The sequence below is a fragment of the Pseudochaenichthys georgianus genome, chromosome 1, assembly GCF_902827115.2.
Source record: "Pseudochaenichthys georgianus chromosome 1, fPseGeo1.2, whole genome shotgun sequence".
Classification (NCBI taxonomy): Eukaryota; Metazoa; Chordata; class Actinopteri; order Perciformes; family Channichthyidae; genus Pseudochaenichthys; species Pseudochaenichthys georgianus.
This window is the reverse complement of record NC_047503.1, coordinates 24,309,561-24,326,095: the sequence shown is the minus strand read 5'-3', so window position 1 is coordinate 24,326,095 and position 16,535 is coordinate 24,309,561. Positions and strand designations below refer to the sequence as shown.

The following is a 16,535-nucleotide window of genomic DNA, read 5'->3' as shown; positions in this document are numbered from 1 at the left end:
TAATATTATTATTTGGTCGTGGATCATATTTTAACTGTTTAGAAGGGAAAATACTGCCAGAAACCTGGATAATTAGCATAATGTTGATACTGTTTTTTTTGCTGACTATTGCAGGCATTGCAGTCCCAAACTCCTCCACCTTAAATCCACATAATTGACATGCAAATATTGATCAGATTGCCTAGAGATGAGTGGTTGAGCCCATTAAACCATATTACAGACCAAATCCCATTATCTCCATTCAACTAGTGATGTAATACTTATTATATATTGTTTTTTTAATGTAATTGTTTCCACGTTGTTCCTCTAAAGAAATACAACATGGCAAATACAAATGTAAGTTGTAACTTAAAAATCAGCTAAACACTTTTTCTGATAAAAACAAAAAACAAGCTAGAAATGCCAGATATTGAATACATGGCAAGGCAAGCTAATGAGAGCTCCTGTAGCTCAGTTATTAGCCCATCAATTGAGGTTTGAAAATGATCAAATTTAACTGACGGTTGTCTATCATTATAATAATAATAATGGTAATTTTTGTTTTCAGTTCAGCCTTCAACAATTCAGGACAAAAATACCTGCAATGTTTGTCTTGGCCAAAATGATCTCATCCTGATCCTGAGATATCCAAAGCATGTTTTAAGAATTCTCATTTTCCGACTTTATTTTGAAAAAGGTTTCTATGGTAACAAACCCTACTCCTGTTCCTGGAATCAAAATACATGTATGTATGTAGCTTGTGCCTTCTCCCTTTACTTAGTATGTTTTTTAAGCATTACAATAATAATAATAATAATAATAATAATACATTTTATTGATATAGCACACTTTACAGACAAACGTCATCTCAAGGTGCTTCACAAAGCTATAATGAAAAATAAGTAAAAATATATCTAAAGGAGCATATTGGATAAAATATGGCAATATAAAAAATATAAATAAAAGGTTAAGAGCATAAAGGTTTAAAAATAAATAAAGTAAAGGACAGTCAGTAAAATGCGGTGTGGAACTTGTGGGTCTTGAGGCATTTCCTAAAAACTGAGAGTGATGCCGAGGTCCGTATGTTCTCTGGAAGCTGATTCCACAGACGTGGACCCAGGGAGGAGAAAGCACGGTTTCCCATGGTGACCATTACTCTAATATATTTGTTTAAGCATTATCTAAAGCCCGTCATTTCCCTTGATTTGGCTTAATTGAGTCATGTTTGTCAACAAGCCAATGCAGAAATGAGTTAACAGGTAGTTGTTTTACCTATGTGTGCTACTACATTGTCTTTTTTAGGGTATTCCTTCAATTTTTACAGTGATGTCACCAACACTTTTCTGAAAGGTTGAAATATGTTCAACCTAAAGCACTCGGAGTGACCTCAGAAGAGCATGAAGCCTGCCACACTAATCATTGTAAACAAATGAAAAAAGAAGCACGTGCTACAAAAAAAGCCCAATGATTACATAAGCCCTAACAGAGAATAGGCATACATTGTCAAATCAAGAAATATAATGCCTTTATTTACAAAAAAAGACGTTACACCACATCCATAGCTGTCATCAGACCTGCTTTAGCCCCCAACCTTTTTTGGATTGTTTTACACCGGGGAAGAGCTAATAAAGAACAAGCACTACAACCACCTTGCACCTAAATGTTGCGATCTGTGCATCTTGTTTTATCATGGCTGTTTTTGTACTACTTTTTTTAAAACTATGACATGTAATCAACAGTGCAAGTCTAATAGATATTAAGTGCTTTTTACTAAAAAAACATAATAGGGGACAACAAAAATACATACACAAACAGAGCATGTTTCTAAGACTTAAAATGGTAAATGGACTGTACTTATATAGCGCTGTATCCAGTCTTTAAGACCCCTCAAAGCGCTTTACATACTACATGTCATTCACCCATTCATACAGAGCAGTGTCCCTTACTCTAGGACCTAACATTCACACACCGTTGGCCATGCCATCGGGAGCAACTTCAGGGTTAAGTATCTTGCCCAAGCATACATCGACATGTTGACTGCATGAGCTGGGATCGAACCCACAACCTTCTGGTTGAAAGACGACTGCACTCCCTCGCAGCCACAGTCGTCCTATCTTACATGTTGTTTTCCCTTTGTATCAGTATTAGTAGCTGATTCGACAAAGTTGTTGGAAATAAGCCATGTGTTGTACCCCCTGTCATCCTGTCGGTAATGAATACATCTGTCAAATCATCTCTCTGGGCCATATTTTGACTGATGGCTGCTCTCAGGATTCCCTAAAGCCTAAACCGCCTCACATATTGTTGCTCTCTTTCTCTCCTTGCCTCTCTCTGCTCTGGGACTTTGAAATAATTTCCATGTTTGCCATTGGTTTGTTGATTAGTACAGCTGTTTTGAAATGTTGAGGGTTATCATGTTAAGATGGAACATATGGCTCAAAACTTGTCAGATGTAACTCATTGTTGAGATTAACAATTCAACATTAGCTTTGAATCCCTTTGATACTTTCCTGAAAAACGTTTGTTTGCATGAAAGCTTCATTAGCTATTATTGTAAATTCCCTGTTATCTAAGTTGATCGAAATTACACAGGCAGTTTTGAGCCAGAACGTGCAAGCTAGACTAATCCAAATGTATAATTAAACCCTTCCTCTTAAGTAGAGTGACTATGTGATTTACATATGCAAGATAGCCACAGAAAGAACATCATTAAAGGCATGCTAATGCTGTTCTGTATCTGTTCATCATATTAATTGTGTAAGGTTAAACAGCTAATATCGGCTTTTAAATTGACCAATCAAGTGGGTAATATTTGCCTACTCACACAAAGCTATTTCCAGACAGAATATGTATATGACGAGATTTCTTCATTTATTATAATTTGTGCCTTTAATGACAATGTCTGATCTTGTCATCATATTCCAGGTAGAGCTAAAGCTACAATTCCACAATTCCAGTACTTGATACAAATACCAAGAGTTCCAAATGTGTGTATATATTGTGTTAGTACTCAATGGTTAGTTGAGCAACCTTGAATATGTTTTTGACTTAAGGTGAGGTCCTAAGCATGAAAAAGGTTGGAAGACACTTTTCTAAAGAATTGGTCGCAGAGTGAGAATGGAGCAGCCCTGAAGGTTAAGAAGGGAGTATCACTGATACATCACCACCCAGTGATGTTTAATACCCACCCTATTGGTATTAAACAGTCCAATAATCCCTGGCTTTGGTCCCTGAAGTAAGCATGGCTGCCAGGGTTCTGCCTGCCACCACAAACACAGATTTTGGTAACAGCACACTCAATTACATATTTTGACTAGATTATGAAACCCCCATCATTATTCAGATAACTGAGGTGAATGCAGGTGAACAGCCAGCGTGTCCTGAACAATGTCTTCCAGCGCCAGTTCTCTATAAACCCTTTTAATGCATAATCCTAACATGTGCAACCTCTTCTTGTTTCTGAAACTAGATTCTCCTGGCTAGTGTTTTATTTTGCAGGACATATTCAATAAAGGCTCAGAGATGCTGTATCTAATGTGTTTGTCCTTAGACTGCTGATGATAAGTCAGTCCCTCTTCACCCCTTTCACTTCTCCTCTCACTAATCATCTTCCCATGCTCCCCGATATATATCATATATGAGAGCTATTACTTAAATTTGGATTTGCTCAGGCTGTTTCCCTTCAGCCGTGACTCTGGACGTTTATGCTGTGATTGCTCTTGACATTTTAATAAGAAACTTACCTGTGCTGACCCCAAGGTACCAACAGCTATGTGTTATGAATCACAAGTGAAACATAGCAAAACTGTGTGCAACTGTAAACAGACCAAAATCCAGCATACCTTCATATTCATGGTAAAACCTTTACATGTTGAATTGTAAATAAGTCATACCTTAATGTGTCTGCACAGGATAATTAACTTGATATGCTGCAATGCTATGAATATGAATTATTTTTTTTGTTTTTGAGTCATAGTCTGATCATAAGGGTTGTTTGCCACTGACTGAGCAGGTGTATAATCCCACAAAATGCAAACATGTTCCCAATTATTAAGCAAATATGCCAAATTAATGCTAATCTCATTTTTGAAGCCCTCCCACTTATCATCGAGAAACACAGATATGTCTCCGTAGACCTTTGTTATGCATACAGTATGCATCATCTTGTTAGCCACTTAACTTTCAGGTGGGATTTGCTGGCAGTAATCTTAGATCAGTCCCCCCTTTGGCTTGCCAAAATAAAATTAAAATATAAAAGATAAGAGGCATGATGGAGGGAGGAGTGCAGGTATAATTAAACTATGTTTTGATGTATTAATTGCATCACAGATATCTTTGGTTAATTGAACCATGCATATTGGCATACCATTGGCATTGATTATGTAACCATTGATCTTCACTGTATGCCAAATTGGTGCAGAGTCGGACGCTCAATGAAATTGTCCACAAAAGTATCAATTTTATCCAGGTTTGAATGTTTCAACATCTCATTGCAAATCTCTTGACATTAATACCTTTAACATGATCTTTCTTGAGAGCCTTTGCAAGGTTTTTCAGAGATGTTCTCCCATTCAGCCAAAGCATTCTAAGGTTCAGCATTAATGTTGGAAAGGCATTTTTTTATTTGGATTGGTCATCCAATTCATTTTAGGTGTTGGTTGGGGTCAGGGCTTTGTCCAGGCAAGGGAACTCAGAAAACCATTTATTCATGCATGAAACATCCATTTTGATTTTGATCAACACCATGTCATGGACCTCAATATATGCATGCAGCATTGGGCGTGGCATTGCAATATTATCACAGAAAGCAATATCCTAATTCAATTAAGTGGCTCTTGTCCAAATTATGAAAGCAGCTTAAATGTGTCCAATAATGTATACAGCTTCGTAGTGTATTTTTCAGTGCCTATCCGTCTGTCTGACAGCAGTCCTAGCTCACTATGTTTTTGTATGTGTAACTTGTCTCTTCAGCCTTTGTGCTTCCAATAGCATTTCTGTAAAAACAATATGTATGGCACCGTATAAAACCAAGGGTACAATTTCAAAACTCAAAAATTCTCCAATCTTAATATGTAAAACAAAAACCTGATGCATTCAGAGCTCCAATCAATGTGGCACCGCACGAATGGGGGGGGGAAAGAGCCACCCTACTCACTTATAATGAGCAGAGCCTGTGCTATCTATCGGAATTCCAGGTCTATTTCCTTTAAGTGTTAGCGAAATACAGAGGGAGTGTTAGAGGAGAGATGGTGGGGGTGGAGCAAAGAGGGAGGTGAGATCTGAAAGATTGAAGATGGATTTCTGTGGGAGAGGTGTGTGGGCATTAGAATGCTGATGGTGCAGGAGAGGCTCTTTCTTGGGAAATCACTCGTCTGCCTCAGTTTTTCTCTCAAACCAACCGTCAGAATCAGTTTCACTGTTGGGCATTTATGAGTATCCTGAGGCCTAGCGCACGCTTACACTTGCTATGAATATGCGTGTGTACGTGCCACCAACTGGTGATTGATCTTCAGCAACAACAAAAACAAGTATTTCTACACAGAAGATGTCCAACAAAAGTTTTCCACTAATCCGTCGCTTCTAATTAGGCCTGTAAATGTAAATCTTATTCCTACCTTACACCAAAAACAGTCTGGTCAACCAGGTATTTTATGGTTTTCTTAAAACATACAGAGAGAGGTGTTGTAACACCTTGTAAAATAAGCTTTGGCAATACTATGTTTTTGATATGGTCATGCCAATAAAGCTCATTTCAATTTGAATGTTATTTTGTTTGTTTGTTATTTTGTGATTTTAGGCTTTCATACTCTAATGATTTTCACACATACCATAGTTTTGGTCATCATACCTGTTAGTGTGAAATAAACAAATGTAGTTGTGTGATAGAATATGCAAAAAACGTGACAGACATCACAAGCACTGCATTGTTTATTGAATTCCTTATCCAAACATTCCTTCCAGCTCTTTAATTGTGTTTCTGCAACTTAGTATGCATATTTACACCTGTGTGTCTACTTAAATGTGTCACTCTCCTAATGTGAACACTTCACACTCTAAACCTGGTTAGAATAAGTATTAATTCATGACACATTGATAGGTTGTGGGTAAGGCAATCATTGTTGCTCTCTCCATTCCTCTGCATTACTGTATTTACCACGAGAGAACATTGTTTAAGTGATCTGAGTGAACGCCAACAAACCAGACTTTTCTCTCACTTTCCGAGAATGATAGTGTTTTTGTCATACCTTTATCCGGTGCTTCAACAACACTAGCATAATGTGAAGATAGTTTCTGGCAATGCAAAATGTGCATCTTCCCTGAATCCCCACCCTTCCCACCAAGTGACAGGATAGCAAGGTAACACAATTACACTGATGCAAGTCTGCTGAGTCAAAGGATGCAACATACACAAGTAACATGTCTATCAGTCTTTGAGAAAAGTCTCATGTTTTGTCATTCAATGAATCTCAATACACATCTCATCAAATCAGTGATCAAAGATTATAGAGATCCGGTTAAAGTAGTGCTTACAGAGAGACAGTGGGCTTCAGGTTGTTTACAGCATTCACAGACCTGTCATGTCCACTAGACGGGCCACATCTATTCTCTTTCCAGAGACAATAGTGATGGAGTATTTGCCCTTAGGAACCCATCATTCACTATTCTTCTCTTCCACTCGGTGGACTTGCAATTACGTTTGTAATTGAAGCAGGTTATTTAAGTGCGATTGACAGACTTGGATATATATTTGTTGTTTGTTTAATTACTTTTCTCTCTTCAGTCAAAGCTATGAGCCTTCATTAACACATCTCTTGCTGCTTAAATATTTAATAAAAAAAACGTGGTCACATTGTTTGCTTTACATCTAATCATAGAAGATGTCTTGAAAAGTCAAACACATTTGTCACACATGTTGTTAATTAGACCCTTTTCACTTTAATGACTTCATTTGAATGTGTGTAGTAGAGCTCATTGAGACATGTGTATGTGCTGTGCATACTAGTTGTATTGTGCATCAATCATCATTGTGTTACTTAATAATGCTTTCCTCATGATGCAGATGTTAAACTCTTATGTTACTGTTGCAATAGCAGTGCACTGATTACAATAATGTATTAAAACAGCCTAATAAAATGTAATTTACTGTGGTAATAATTCTAAATATGGCATAGTATTTTCACACCCTCATACAATTGCACTTTAAGTGGGGAATCAAAACTAATTAAATAATGGTTGCTTTTACCACCGTTAATTTCATTATAACAATTAAATGGTGGTGCTACATGTCTGGGAATCCACCTTTTGTCTCTGGAGTGTATTATTGTCTGTCTTACTGGTCTCATGTGACTAACTCCCTCTTTGTGTAAGATAAAGGACTTGTCTGTTGTTGTTTCTATGCTGCTCATCAGATATCCCATGGAGAAACCTCAGACTCTTTTTACTGTCTTATAAAACAGCCAGTCCCCTTCCAGTTTGGTTCAAAAATGATCCCATAAACAAGATATAAGTCTCAAAGTCTACCCTAGTAAATGGCCCTCTGGCAGAGGTGACACCTTACAAGCAATATGCACTCCTGTCCATTGAGAGCCGGCCTCCTCTTTTTTCCTCTCCCTCTTTCTTCACCTCTCTCTCTGTCCTCTCACCCCATTATGTTACTACATCATATTAATCCCAATGCTAAGTGATATGCAATCATTGCCAAATGTAATACAGTGAAGTCATCTGCAATAATATTAATGATATGACCTCTTCCCCATCTCTCTTCTTCTGCATTCTAGTTGCGAAAGGCAGTGATGGACCACATCTCAGACTCTTTCCTGGAGACCAATGTCCCGCTGCTGGTGCTCATTGAAGCGGCCAAGAGTGGAAACGAGAAGGAGGTCAAGGAGTACGCCCAGGTGTTCCGTGAACATGCTAACAAGCTGGTGGAGGTCAGTCATACATTGTACATTGGGGCACACGCATATACCCATATATGTTATTACTGGCTAGCTCAGAACTTAAAGAGTAAGGTGCGAACATACGTATAAGCAATGCCGAGTAGGTCACCATAATGGTGCTAGAATTAAGATTATCACCAGCCCACAGAGGCTATTGTTCCTACTGAGCAATACAACTCTGCTCATTAAAAAAGAAAAGGATCAAGTTGGCCTGCTGAACACCTACATGTATATATTACAAATAGTTATATTGGCAAAAATATTATTTTGTCATTTGGTATTATTTGATACCTTTAATATAACTGCTTACTGGAAGAAAATAAAAGGAATTAAAAACGTATGTAATATACTGTAGATCAGGTACAGTATGTTAGGCGCGGGAAGGTATTTTGCGTGGGGGTGCTGAGGTGCTGGACTCCAGTGAACACTATTACGGGCACTATAGAGCACGCACAAAAGCACTCCCCACACGCAAACACACAGTACACCCACGACTGTTACAATGAAGGCTCGATAATCAGCTCACGGCATATAGGCACTAGGGAGGGGTAAAGTGCTATTTTTTACGAGTAGGGAGCGGACCTGACCTCCTAGGGGGGTCCGGGGGGATGAAGATTTCTTTTAAATATTGAAGTTGAAAGCATCAATCTGGTGCACTTTGAGAGCAACATTAAGAGATCTATGGATACATCTCTCAACACCCAGATGAAACACAACTGTAAGCAGATGTTCTTTTTCTTTATGGATATTTTACAAATCACTCTCCTTTCAAACTGTATTCTTGTTTTACTGCCATATAGTATTTCATACCTGTTTTTCCTTTATTCTCTTATTTTTTTTTATAACTATAATGATCATATGAAGGTGTGCCGCGGAAATAATCTTTTGAATAATTTGTGACCAAACCGTTTGAGACCCACTGAGATAACTTAGACTAAAGTTAACTATCTAAACACTCAGAGAGTCCTTTAGCTCACCTGAGCCTCTCAGTCTGAGAGGAGAGCTCTCCTCCAGCTTGTTGTGGAACAAACAGCAACAGCTCCGTATGTCCGTTAGTGCAGCTAGCTAACCAGATGCTAACAACACGGTCCCTGCTGCTGGCACCGGTCCCTCTCTCTCTCCTCTCTCCCCCTCTCCCCCTATCTCCCTCTCTCACACACACTAAATGCGCTATGTCCACACACACACACACACACACACACACACACACACACACACACACACACACACACACACACACACACACACACACACACACACACACACACACACACACACACACACACACACACACACACACACACACACACACACACACACAGAGGGTTTGAATGACACAAGCACACTTTTATTTCCATGCAACTATCTGATTGGTCTGGTGCATTCACCAGTGTTGCCAACTCCATAGTAAGGAAAGTAGCTATTGGCTGTCCGAAAAGTCGCCAGAAGCCGCTAAATGACGTCATCGCCTAATTTGCATATCATGTAATGGCTTACAATAAAGGCAGTATGCCCGTGTGTCATCTCCAATAAATGGCTTCAACCATCCTTTATACTCAGGGTTTGATTCCCACTCCTTTTTGTATTTTTGAGAATATAATTTAGACTGTGTCATGATGTTTAGCTTGTCACAGAGAGGCACACACACAGTGGACGAGGTGATTGAGTGACTGAGGCTGTGTGAGTCAAAGCAAAGCAGTTATGTATTATAGTGTGAAAGTGAGTGAAGAAACATTTACATTTTACATTTAAATCCCGCTCAAAACCAGGACGGCTTGGCAGTTGGCGCATGCGCAATTCATTTGCAGTCTCGACGCGGGGGAGTGTGGTTGTCTCCTCTCAGCTCTGCTGCGGCCAGGCAACTGTCAGTCTGAGCGCCTGTGAGTACTATGGGAGGGAGGCGGGGCTCACGGCAGCACCCGCGGCTCGTTAACTTCAGAACAATACGTGAGTCTCCAAACACCAGAAAAGTCCCTAATAACACCATTATAAATTGTTAGATTAGTCGTTAGTCGCTTTTGACACAAATAAGTAGCCGGAGGGTTTGGAAAGCCGCCAAATTTAACGAGAAAATTGCCAAGTTGGCAACACTGGCATTCACTGAACACGGGAAATTCCACTCCTGCCGTCCTCTCGAGTGTCATGATGAGGTGCACGTAAAACACGGTTAATGTATTATATTATTGAGGTAGAATTGTCCGGTGCTACAGAAAAAACATTTAGGGCAGGCCAAAACATTATTTTACCAACAATGTGGAATGTATTGGCTACATATTACACAGATTATGCACAGCGGGAGCAGCAATAACCGTCAAATAATAATTCAGACAGGGGAGCTCCGCACCCACTGCCTGCCGCTAGGGGGTGCTGCAGCGCCCTCAGCACCCCCCTTCCCGCGCCCATGAGTATGTATGTATTATATATGTTCCCACATACACTATCAACATTCATACACCTTTTCAACCATGCACATTCTTTCTTCAAGTGCAGGAATTATGAAGCAAAAGTAATTGTGGTAACTTGATGAGATACAACTCACATCAAAACGTGTTTATCTCCATAACTGCGTGTAAATATTTGCTTCAAAAGTAACATGCTCTTTTGTAGCTCAGCTTGCACAGCTCAGCCTCTTCGAGTGGTTTCGATGCTTTTCTTGGGGTCTTTGTTTTTGGCTCTGGAACTGATTCCCCCAAGTGAATGTGAAAGTCCTATTGTGTTACCTCTGTTCACATAATTACAGAGAAACCTCAAGGGTATGATTGGGAAAGATGGCCTTGCAGATCAACACCTCTTAAGTGTTTTGTTATTGCACATCTGTGCACATTGAATAATCATTTACTTCATCCTGGCGGAGAAAGGGGACATGAACGTTTGCCCATCCAGTCATCATGTGTTATGTGCACCTGAAGAGGGCTTATGTGGTTCTTTGGGTCACTTGGGCAGTAACTGTTGAAATATGAAGTGTCAGGAAGGTAACTAGTATCCACCTACCCTCTGTCTAACATAATTGAAAAAATACTATTGAGCCCTATTCTATGTTTTAGTAGAAGAAACCTTTGTCTTTGAAAAATGCTGTGCAGACAGTCCATGATTCAAAGGCACAAGGCCATCTTTACAGACCATACAATACAAAGGTGATGGAGGACACATTGGTGTGATACTCTGCTCAGCTTTGAAGTCCTCTCAGCTTAAGGGATTTGACACATTTCAAGGTTAATAAATGTACTATATCATAAGGAGTGTAGGTATGTTTGTTTTGCAGTCACCACCTCTGCAGTGGGATAGAAGGAACAGTCCTGTAATAAATCCCTCTGCCCTTCAGTGGGTGTTGCTTTTTGTTCTCTTGGCCCTTTCAAAGGAGCCTTTAGAACCCTTGATGTGAGCCGTCTCTTAACATACTGTCACTTAAAACAACACTGCTGCTTCCTTTGCCAACAGGTACAGAGTGAGTGACTTGGGTGACCTTTTGTTCTGCTTCAGCTGTTTGCTGATGAGGGAGGATCTAGCTGATGCTTCCCCCTTAAAATATATTGTTTGCATCCAACAATGGTAAAACTTTGATTAGCCCAAGGACATCTTAGGCAGATACATTCTATTATTCTGATGAAGAGTAAATGGGTGGGGACGCTGGACATTGCTTTTGCCCTGTGACTTTTTTGCTTTGTTATGTAAAGCATGTGCAACAGTGAGGTACAAAGGCGTTGTTTACATGCTAAGGAGATAGAGTATAAGCCCCAGTCCAAGCTGAAACTAGCTCATTGACTGTGCAATGGCTCATCGCAAGCTGAGTGTTAGCAGACATGAATCTATGTACAGCTATTTATGTGCAATTGTATTGTGAATTATCTTATACATCTAAAAATAAGGCAACTTGTGTGTGTGTTTATTAATATCCAGCATTGTGAGGAAATTGGATAAACAAAACCAATAGGCACTTTCACACCGGAGTACTTTTCCCAGGAATAGTTCCGATAGTTCTTGGGATTTTGCGTTCACACCAAAAAGATCTGGAACTAGAACTTTTTTTCGGGAACCTTTTCACCCCCTGCTAGAGAGGTGGTACTTTCCTGGGGAGGAAAAGGTTCCAATTCCTGATTGGCTGGGCGAATTGCAAACCACGCCCTGTAAAACTCAGAAAAGTTTTTTTAAGCCGCCATTTTATTTGCTTGCATTAGCATTATTAGCATTAATATTAGCCCAGCGCACCAAAAGAGAGAGACTAACTTATGGCAACACAAAACAAAACGTGGGAGCAGTGATTTACCCGGGACTTCACCTGGCAGTATACGCCGTGAAGTTGTTTGCGGCCTGCCAGTAAACCCAAAGCAGAAGAAGTGACGTCAGCGGCTTTATTTGCGTAATCCTCCCTCCGGTGTGAACGCGATCTACTAGATAGTTCCGGAACTAAAGAGTTCCGGGAAATTATGTTCCGGGAACTATTCCTGGGGAAAGTACTTGGTGTGAAAGCGTCAAATGTCTGACTGGTTTATTTTTTTGTACTCCTGTTTTTTTTTCTGTAAAGCGACATTTGGTCCCCTGAAAGGCGTTATATACATTTAAGTTATTATTATTATTATTATTATTATTATTATTATTATTATTATTATTATTATTATTAATGCTCACTGGATGTATTGTGGTGCATTATTATCCTATTCACTCATTTGCATATTTGTCTTGACTTTACTGGGTGCATTTTCCTAACTGTGTTCATCACAGGGGGGACTATTTGTTGCATTAAGTTTGTGCAACATTGAAGTGTTCATTTAAAAAAAAAAAAGCAATGTATTTCTACTGGTAATGTGTTTCGTGCCTGCTGCACGTCTTTTTCTCTGGTCGGGTCGTGGTTCATAAAAACATGTTCTTACTCAATATCAAGCCACAATTATTGCTTTTATTTTAAATCGTATAATTTCGGACTTTTGTTGCCATCTGTGAGGAAAATAAATGGGGCTCAGAGCCTCAGGATAATGAAATCTGTATTTTTAAATCTTTTTTTCCTTCTAATTTGTTATTATTTTCAAAATAACACACTGTTATTTACTCACCAATAACACACAATTATTCTTGCTTTTATTTATTGGTTTAATTCCATAATCTCTGGTTTTTTTGGCGTCCGTCAGGAACTGAATTTCAAAATAAAAATAACCGGAAACAGACGTAGGCCTATAAGAGACATTTCGAGCATCGTTGCGATTGTCAACATTTCTGAGTTTAGGATGGCCGAAGACACTACACTACCCATAATCCCCAGCTATATGTTTAGGACTACAGTCCCCGTGATTAATCTTCAAGCTCTGGGATTGGATGTTGGAGTGGCAGTGCGCCAAGGTTACGCCGAGCGTCAAACAGCTGTTTGAAATGGAACGAAACCACGCCAGTCTATCCAAAACTGGAATCGAACGCCCCCCCAGAACTACACATGCTGGCTATTGTGTTTCGCAAAATGTTCTATGGGACGTCTCTACTGAACGTTTTCGTTTTTCCCACAATTAGAAGTTGCCAGTATTAAACACCTTCGTGTTATAAAATATAAAACATATAATTAATAAATGGGTGAAAATAGCTTGTGTCCATAATGTGCAGCATTAATATATACCCACATGACAGCTCATTGTTACTTTGTAATTCTACTCCACTACAATTCAGAGGTTAACCTGGTATTTTTACTCCACTACACTTATTTGAGTTACTTTGCAGATTCTGATTAATTATGTGAAATATAAACAACCCTTAAATCAGACTTTAGTTACACCTGAGTAAAATCCAGGTAAGGTGATTGTCAAGTGCCAACAATCAGGAGAGATATTTGATAGTTGGTGACTGAGAAGACTAAACATGTATCTGCAATTGACATGAATGGAAACGAGTAATAAAGTATATTCATTACTCGTTGTTCTCTACTAATAGTTCATTAAAGACTGTATATTATGGCTATTTTGCACATCCCTTTTAAGATTTCAAGATTTTCAAAGGTTTATTGACATATCATACGGTGTAGTTATGCAATGAATGAAAAACTTGGGTCACAGGTTCCTCAACAGTGCATTACAAGACATCTATCAATATGTGTGTACCTCCACCATTAAATTGTCATTTCTTATTCTATCTACATACATAAGAGTATAATTCATATGTATAATATCAGTTAAAATAAGTGCTTCAACATAGTTAACATTGCAGGAAAGCAATATATTAGACGTTAAGTACTTTGTCAGGCTTAATATTTATCTGTAGATAGATACCCCCAAAGTTTTTTTTCTTATTTAAAAGAAGACCTTAATCTGTTATTTAATGTTTAAATAAAGGTTAATTCGTTTTTCTGTTTTGCACCTCCTCCTATTAATATCTTTGTACATCCTGCACTAAACTGTTTTATTGTAGAGATCACTTATAGTATCTTCTTGATTTTTTATATTCTATATTTCTATCACAGACGTTCTACTTTCCCCCTATGAAAGTATGTACTCTTAATATTTTTTTAATCAAATATAACACATAAAAACAATAATTCAATAACGTGCTTTAACCACTAGCCGGTGCACACAAGGTACACACAGCCATAATAACTTTGTATTATTAGTGTAGGACACTTATGTACAACATCTGAAGATGTGTAGTTTTATTCATGCTTTCACATCATTTTACAGCATATTGCTATACTATTTCAGACTCAGTATTTCATTCAAAGAAAACTACAAGTCCTTTTATATCAGCTGTGCACCGTTATGGTGTAAATATATCCTATCCATGAATTAGACCAAATGTAAAAGTCAGCCGAATTAGTGTTGATACTGCAAGGAGACGTATTGTGCGAAGAGAAATTGAAGATGTTGTTTAATTGTTGATATATTTATGATCCACGTCAAGTATTCAGTTTCGGCGGCATTTCTTCAGTTTTTCCAAAGGTCTTCTCATCAGGGCTCTATAAATAAAGAACTACGGCATATCTGTAATATGTAATGCAGCCGAACCGTGTATTACAATGCCGTTATGTGATGACTTTCAAAGAGAAAAGCAAGAACACTCGGAATTAAGTATTATTTTATTCTTTTAAAATGTTTTCCGGATTGCATATCATATAAACACCAAATCCCAGCATGCATTGCGGCTAAAACATCCAATCAGCGAGCTTAAACCATAGCTGAGGATCTTGGGTAATCACTCGAAATGCCTACGTCTGTTTCCGGTTATTTTTATTTTGAAATTCAGTTCCTGACGGACGCCAAAAAAGCCAGAGATTATGGAATTAAACCAATAAATAAAAGCAAGAATAATTGTGTGTTATTGTTGAGTAAATAACAGTGTGTTATTTTGAAAAGAATAACAAATTAGAAGGAAAAAAAGATTTAAAAAATACAGATTTCAGTATTCTGAGGCTCTGAGCCCCATTTATTTTCCTCACAGACGGCAACAAAAGTCCGAAATTATACGATTTAAAATAAAAGCAATAATTGTGGCTTGATATTGAGTAAGAACATGTTTTTATGAACCACACAGCTCAGTGGTCTTCCACGACCCGACCGGAGAAAAAGATGTGCTGCAGGCACAAAACACATTACCAGTAGAAATACATTGCTTTTAAAATCGTGCTGTGCAACACGAAAAAAAGGGGGAAATCGTGTTGGTGAACATGAATCAATAGATTAAAAATCGTGTTGGTGAACATTAAATGCCATGAGACTGGGTTGCATAATCAGTCATACTCAAGAATACTGAGGGGGTCTCAGGCTTTCAATGCTGCATACTCCAGCATTGAAAGCCTGCTTTATAGTGATACAAGTGGCGTTAAGAACATCCCTCGATCCGATTTTAGTCAGAAGTATACTCATGTTAAAAGGATGAATTGTTGCTTCTCCATCTCAGCTTTACCTGTTCCATGGTGGTTCACAGTTTGCTGTTCTGATAAAATGGCAGTTAAACATCAGTGGGGCTCAGATCAATGGGTTTTTATTCACTAAGCTGAGGTCTATTGTTTTGTGAAACATGTATCAAATACAACAAGCTCCATGGTCAAAGGGGGAGACCGCAAATTACTACTTGTAGGTCCATGAGTCAATATGGGCTTATCGGAAGAGACACATGTCGCAGCCCCGCACTTTTGAACGGTGGGGCTCTGCAAGGTTAAATAGGTTCATCACACTGTAGCTGACAGAGAAGTATATGCATACAGATATCAGTTTCATGAGATAATGAGGTGCTTTGTCAACAAAATCCTAATACGTCTCCAGCTGTGATCATAAAGCTACAGACTTTGTTTCTTTTAAGGACAAATTATCAAATTGAGTAATTAATGTGGTCGGACATAAACTTAAGCGCCTACATACCATATGAGTAATTTGTGCTTGAATATCATGTTTGCATGTTACAGTAAATGTTGCAAACAGGGTCTGAGCTAAAAAACATACAGTCCATCCTTTTCCTGACACCAAAACTATGTTTCCTTTTTACCATTGCAGGATAATATGAATAATATGAATGTGATACCACATATTGGCAAGAATAGAGCACAAGCTATAATGAAGTGCAGTGCAGAATACTCCTGTATCCTTTTGTCAGGGTGAGCACATGAATGGTCTCTGCTAGCTGAATTGATAATAAACTCAAGGCTATCCT

At 38.5% G+C, this 16,535-nt stretch overlaps 1 protein-coding gene across 1 annotated transcript in view; it reads left to right on the top strand.

Annotated features, from left to right (window-relative positions):
* The window catches only part of ctnna2 (catenin (cadherin-associated protein), alpha 2), a 382,835-nt gene that overhangs the window by 286,247 nt on the left and 80,053 nt on the right, over nt 1-16,535 (top strand). The window contains exon 9 of the mRNA XM_034079805.2: nt 7,758-7,910. Coding sequence (XP_033935696.1) covers nt 7,758-7,910 — 153 coding nt within the window. The remainder of the gene's footprint in view (nt 1-7,757; nt 7,911-16,535) is intronic.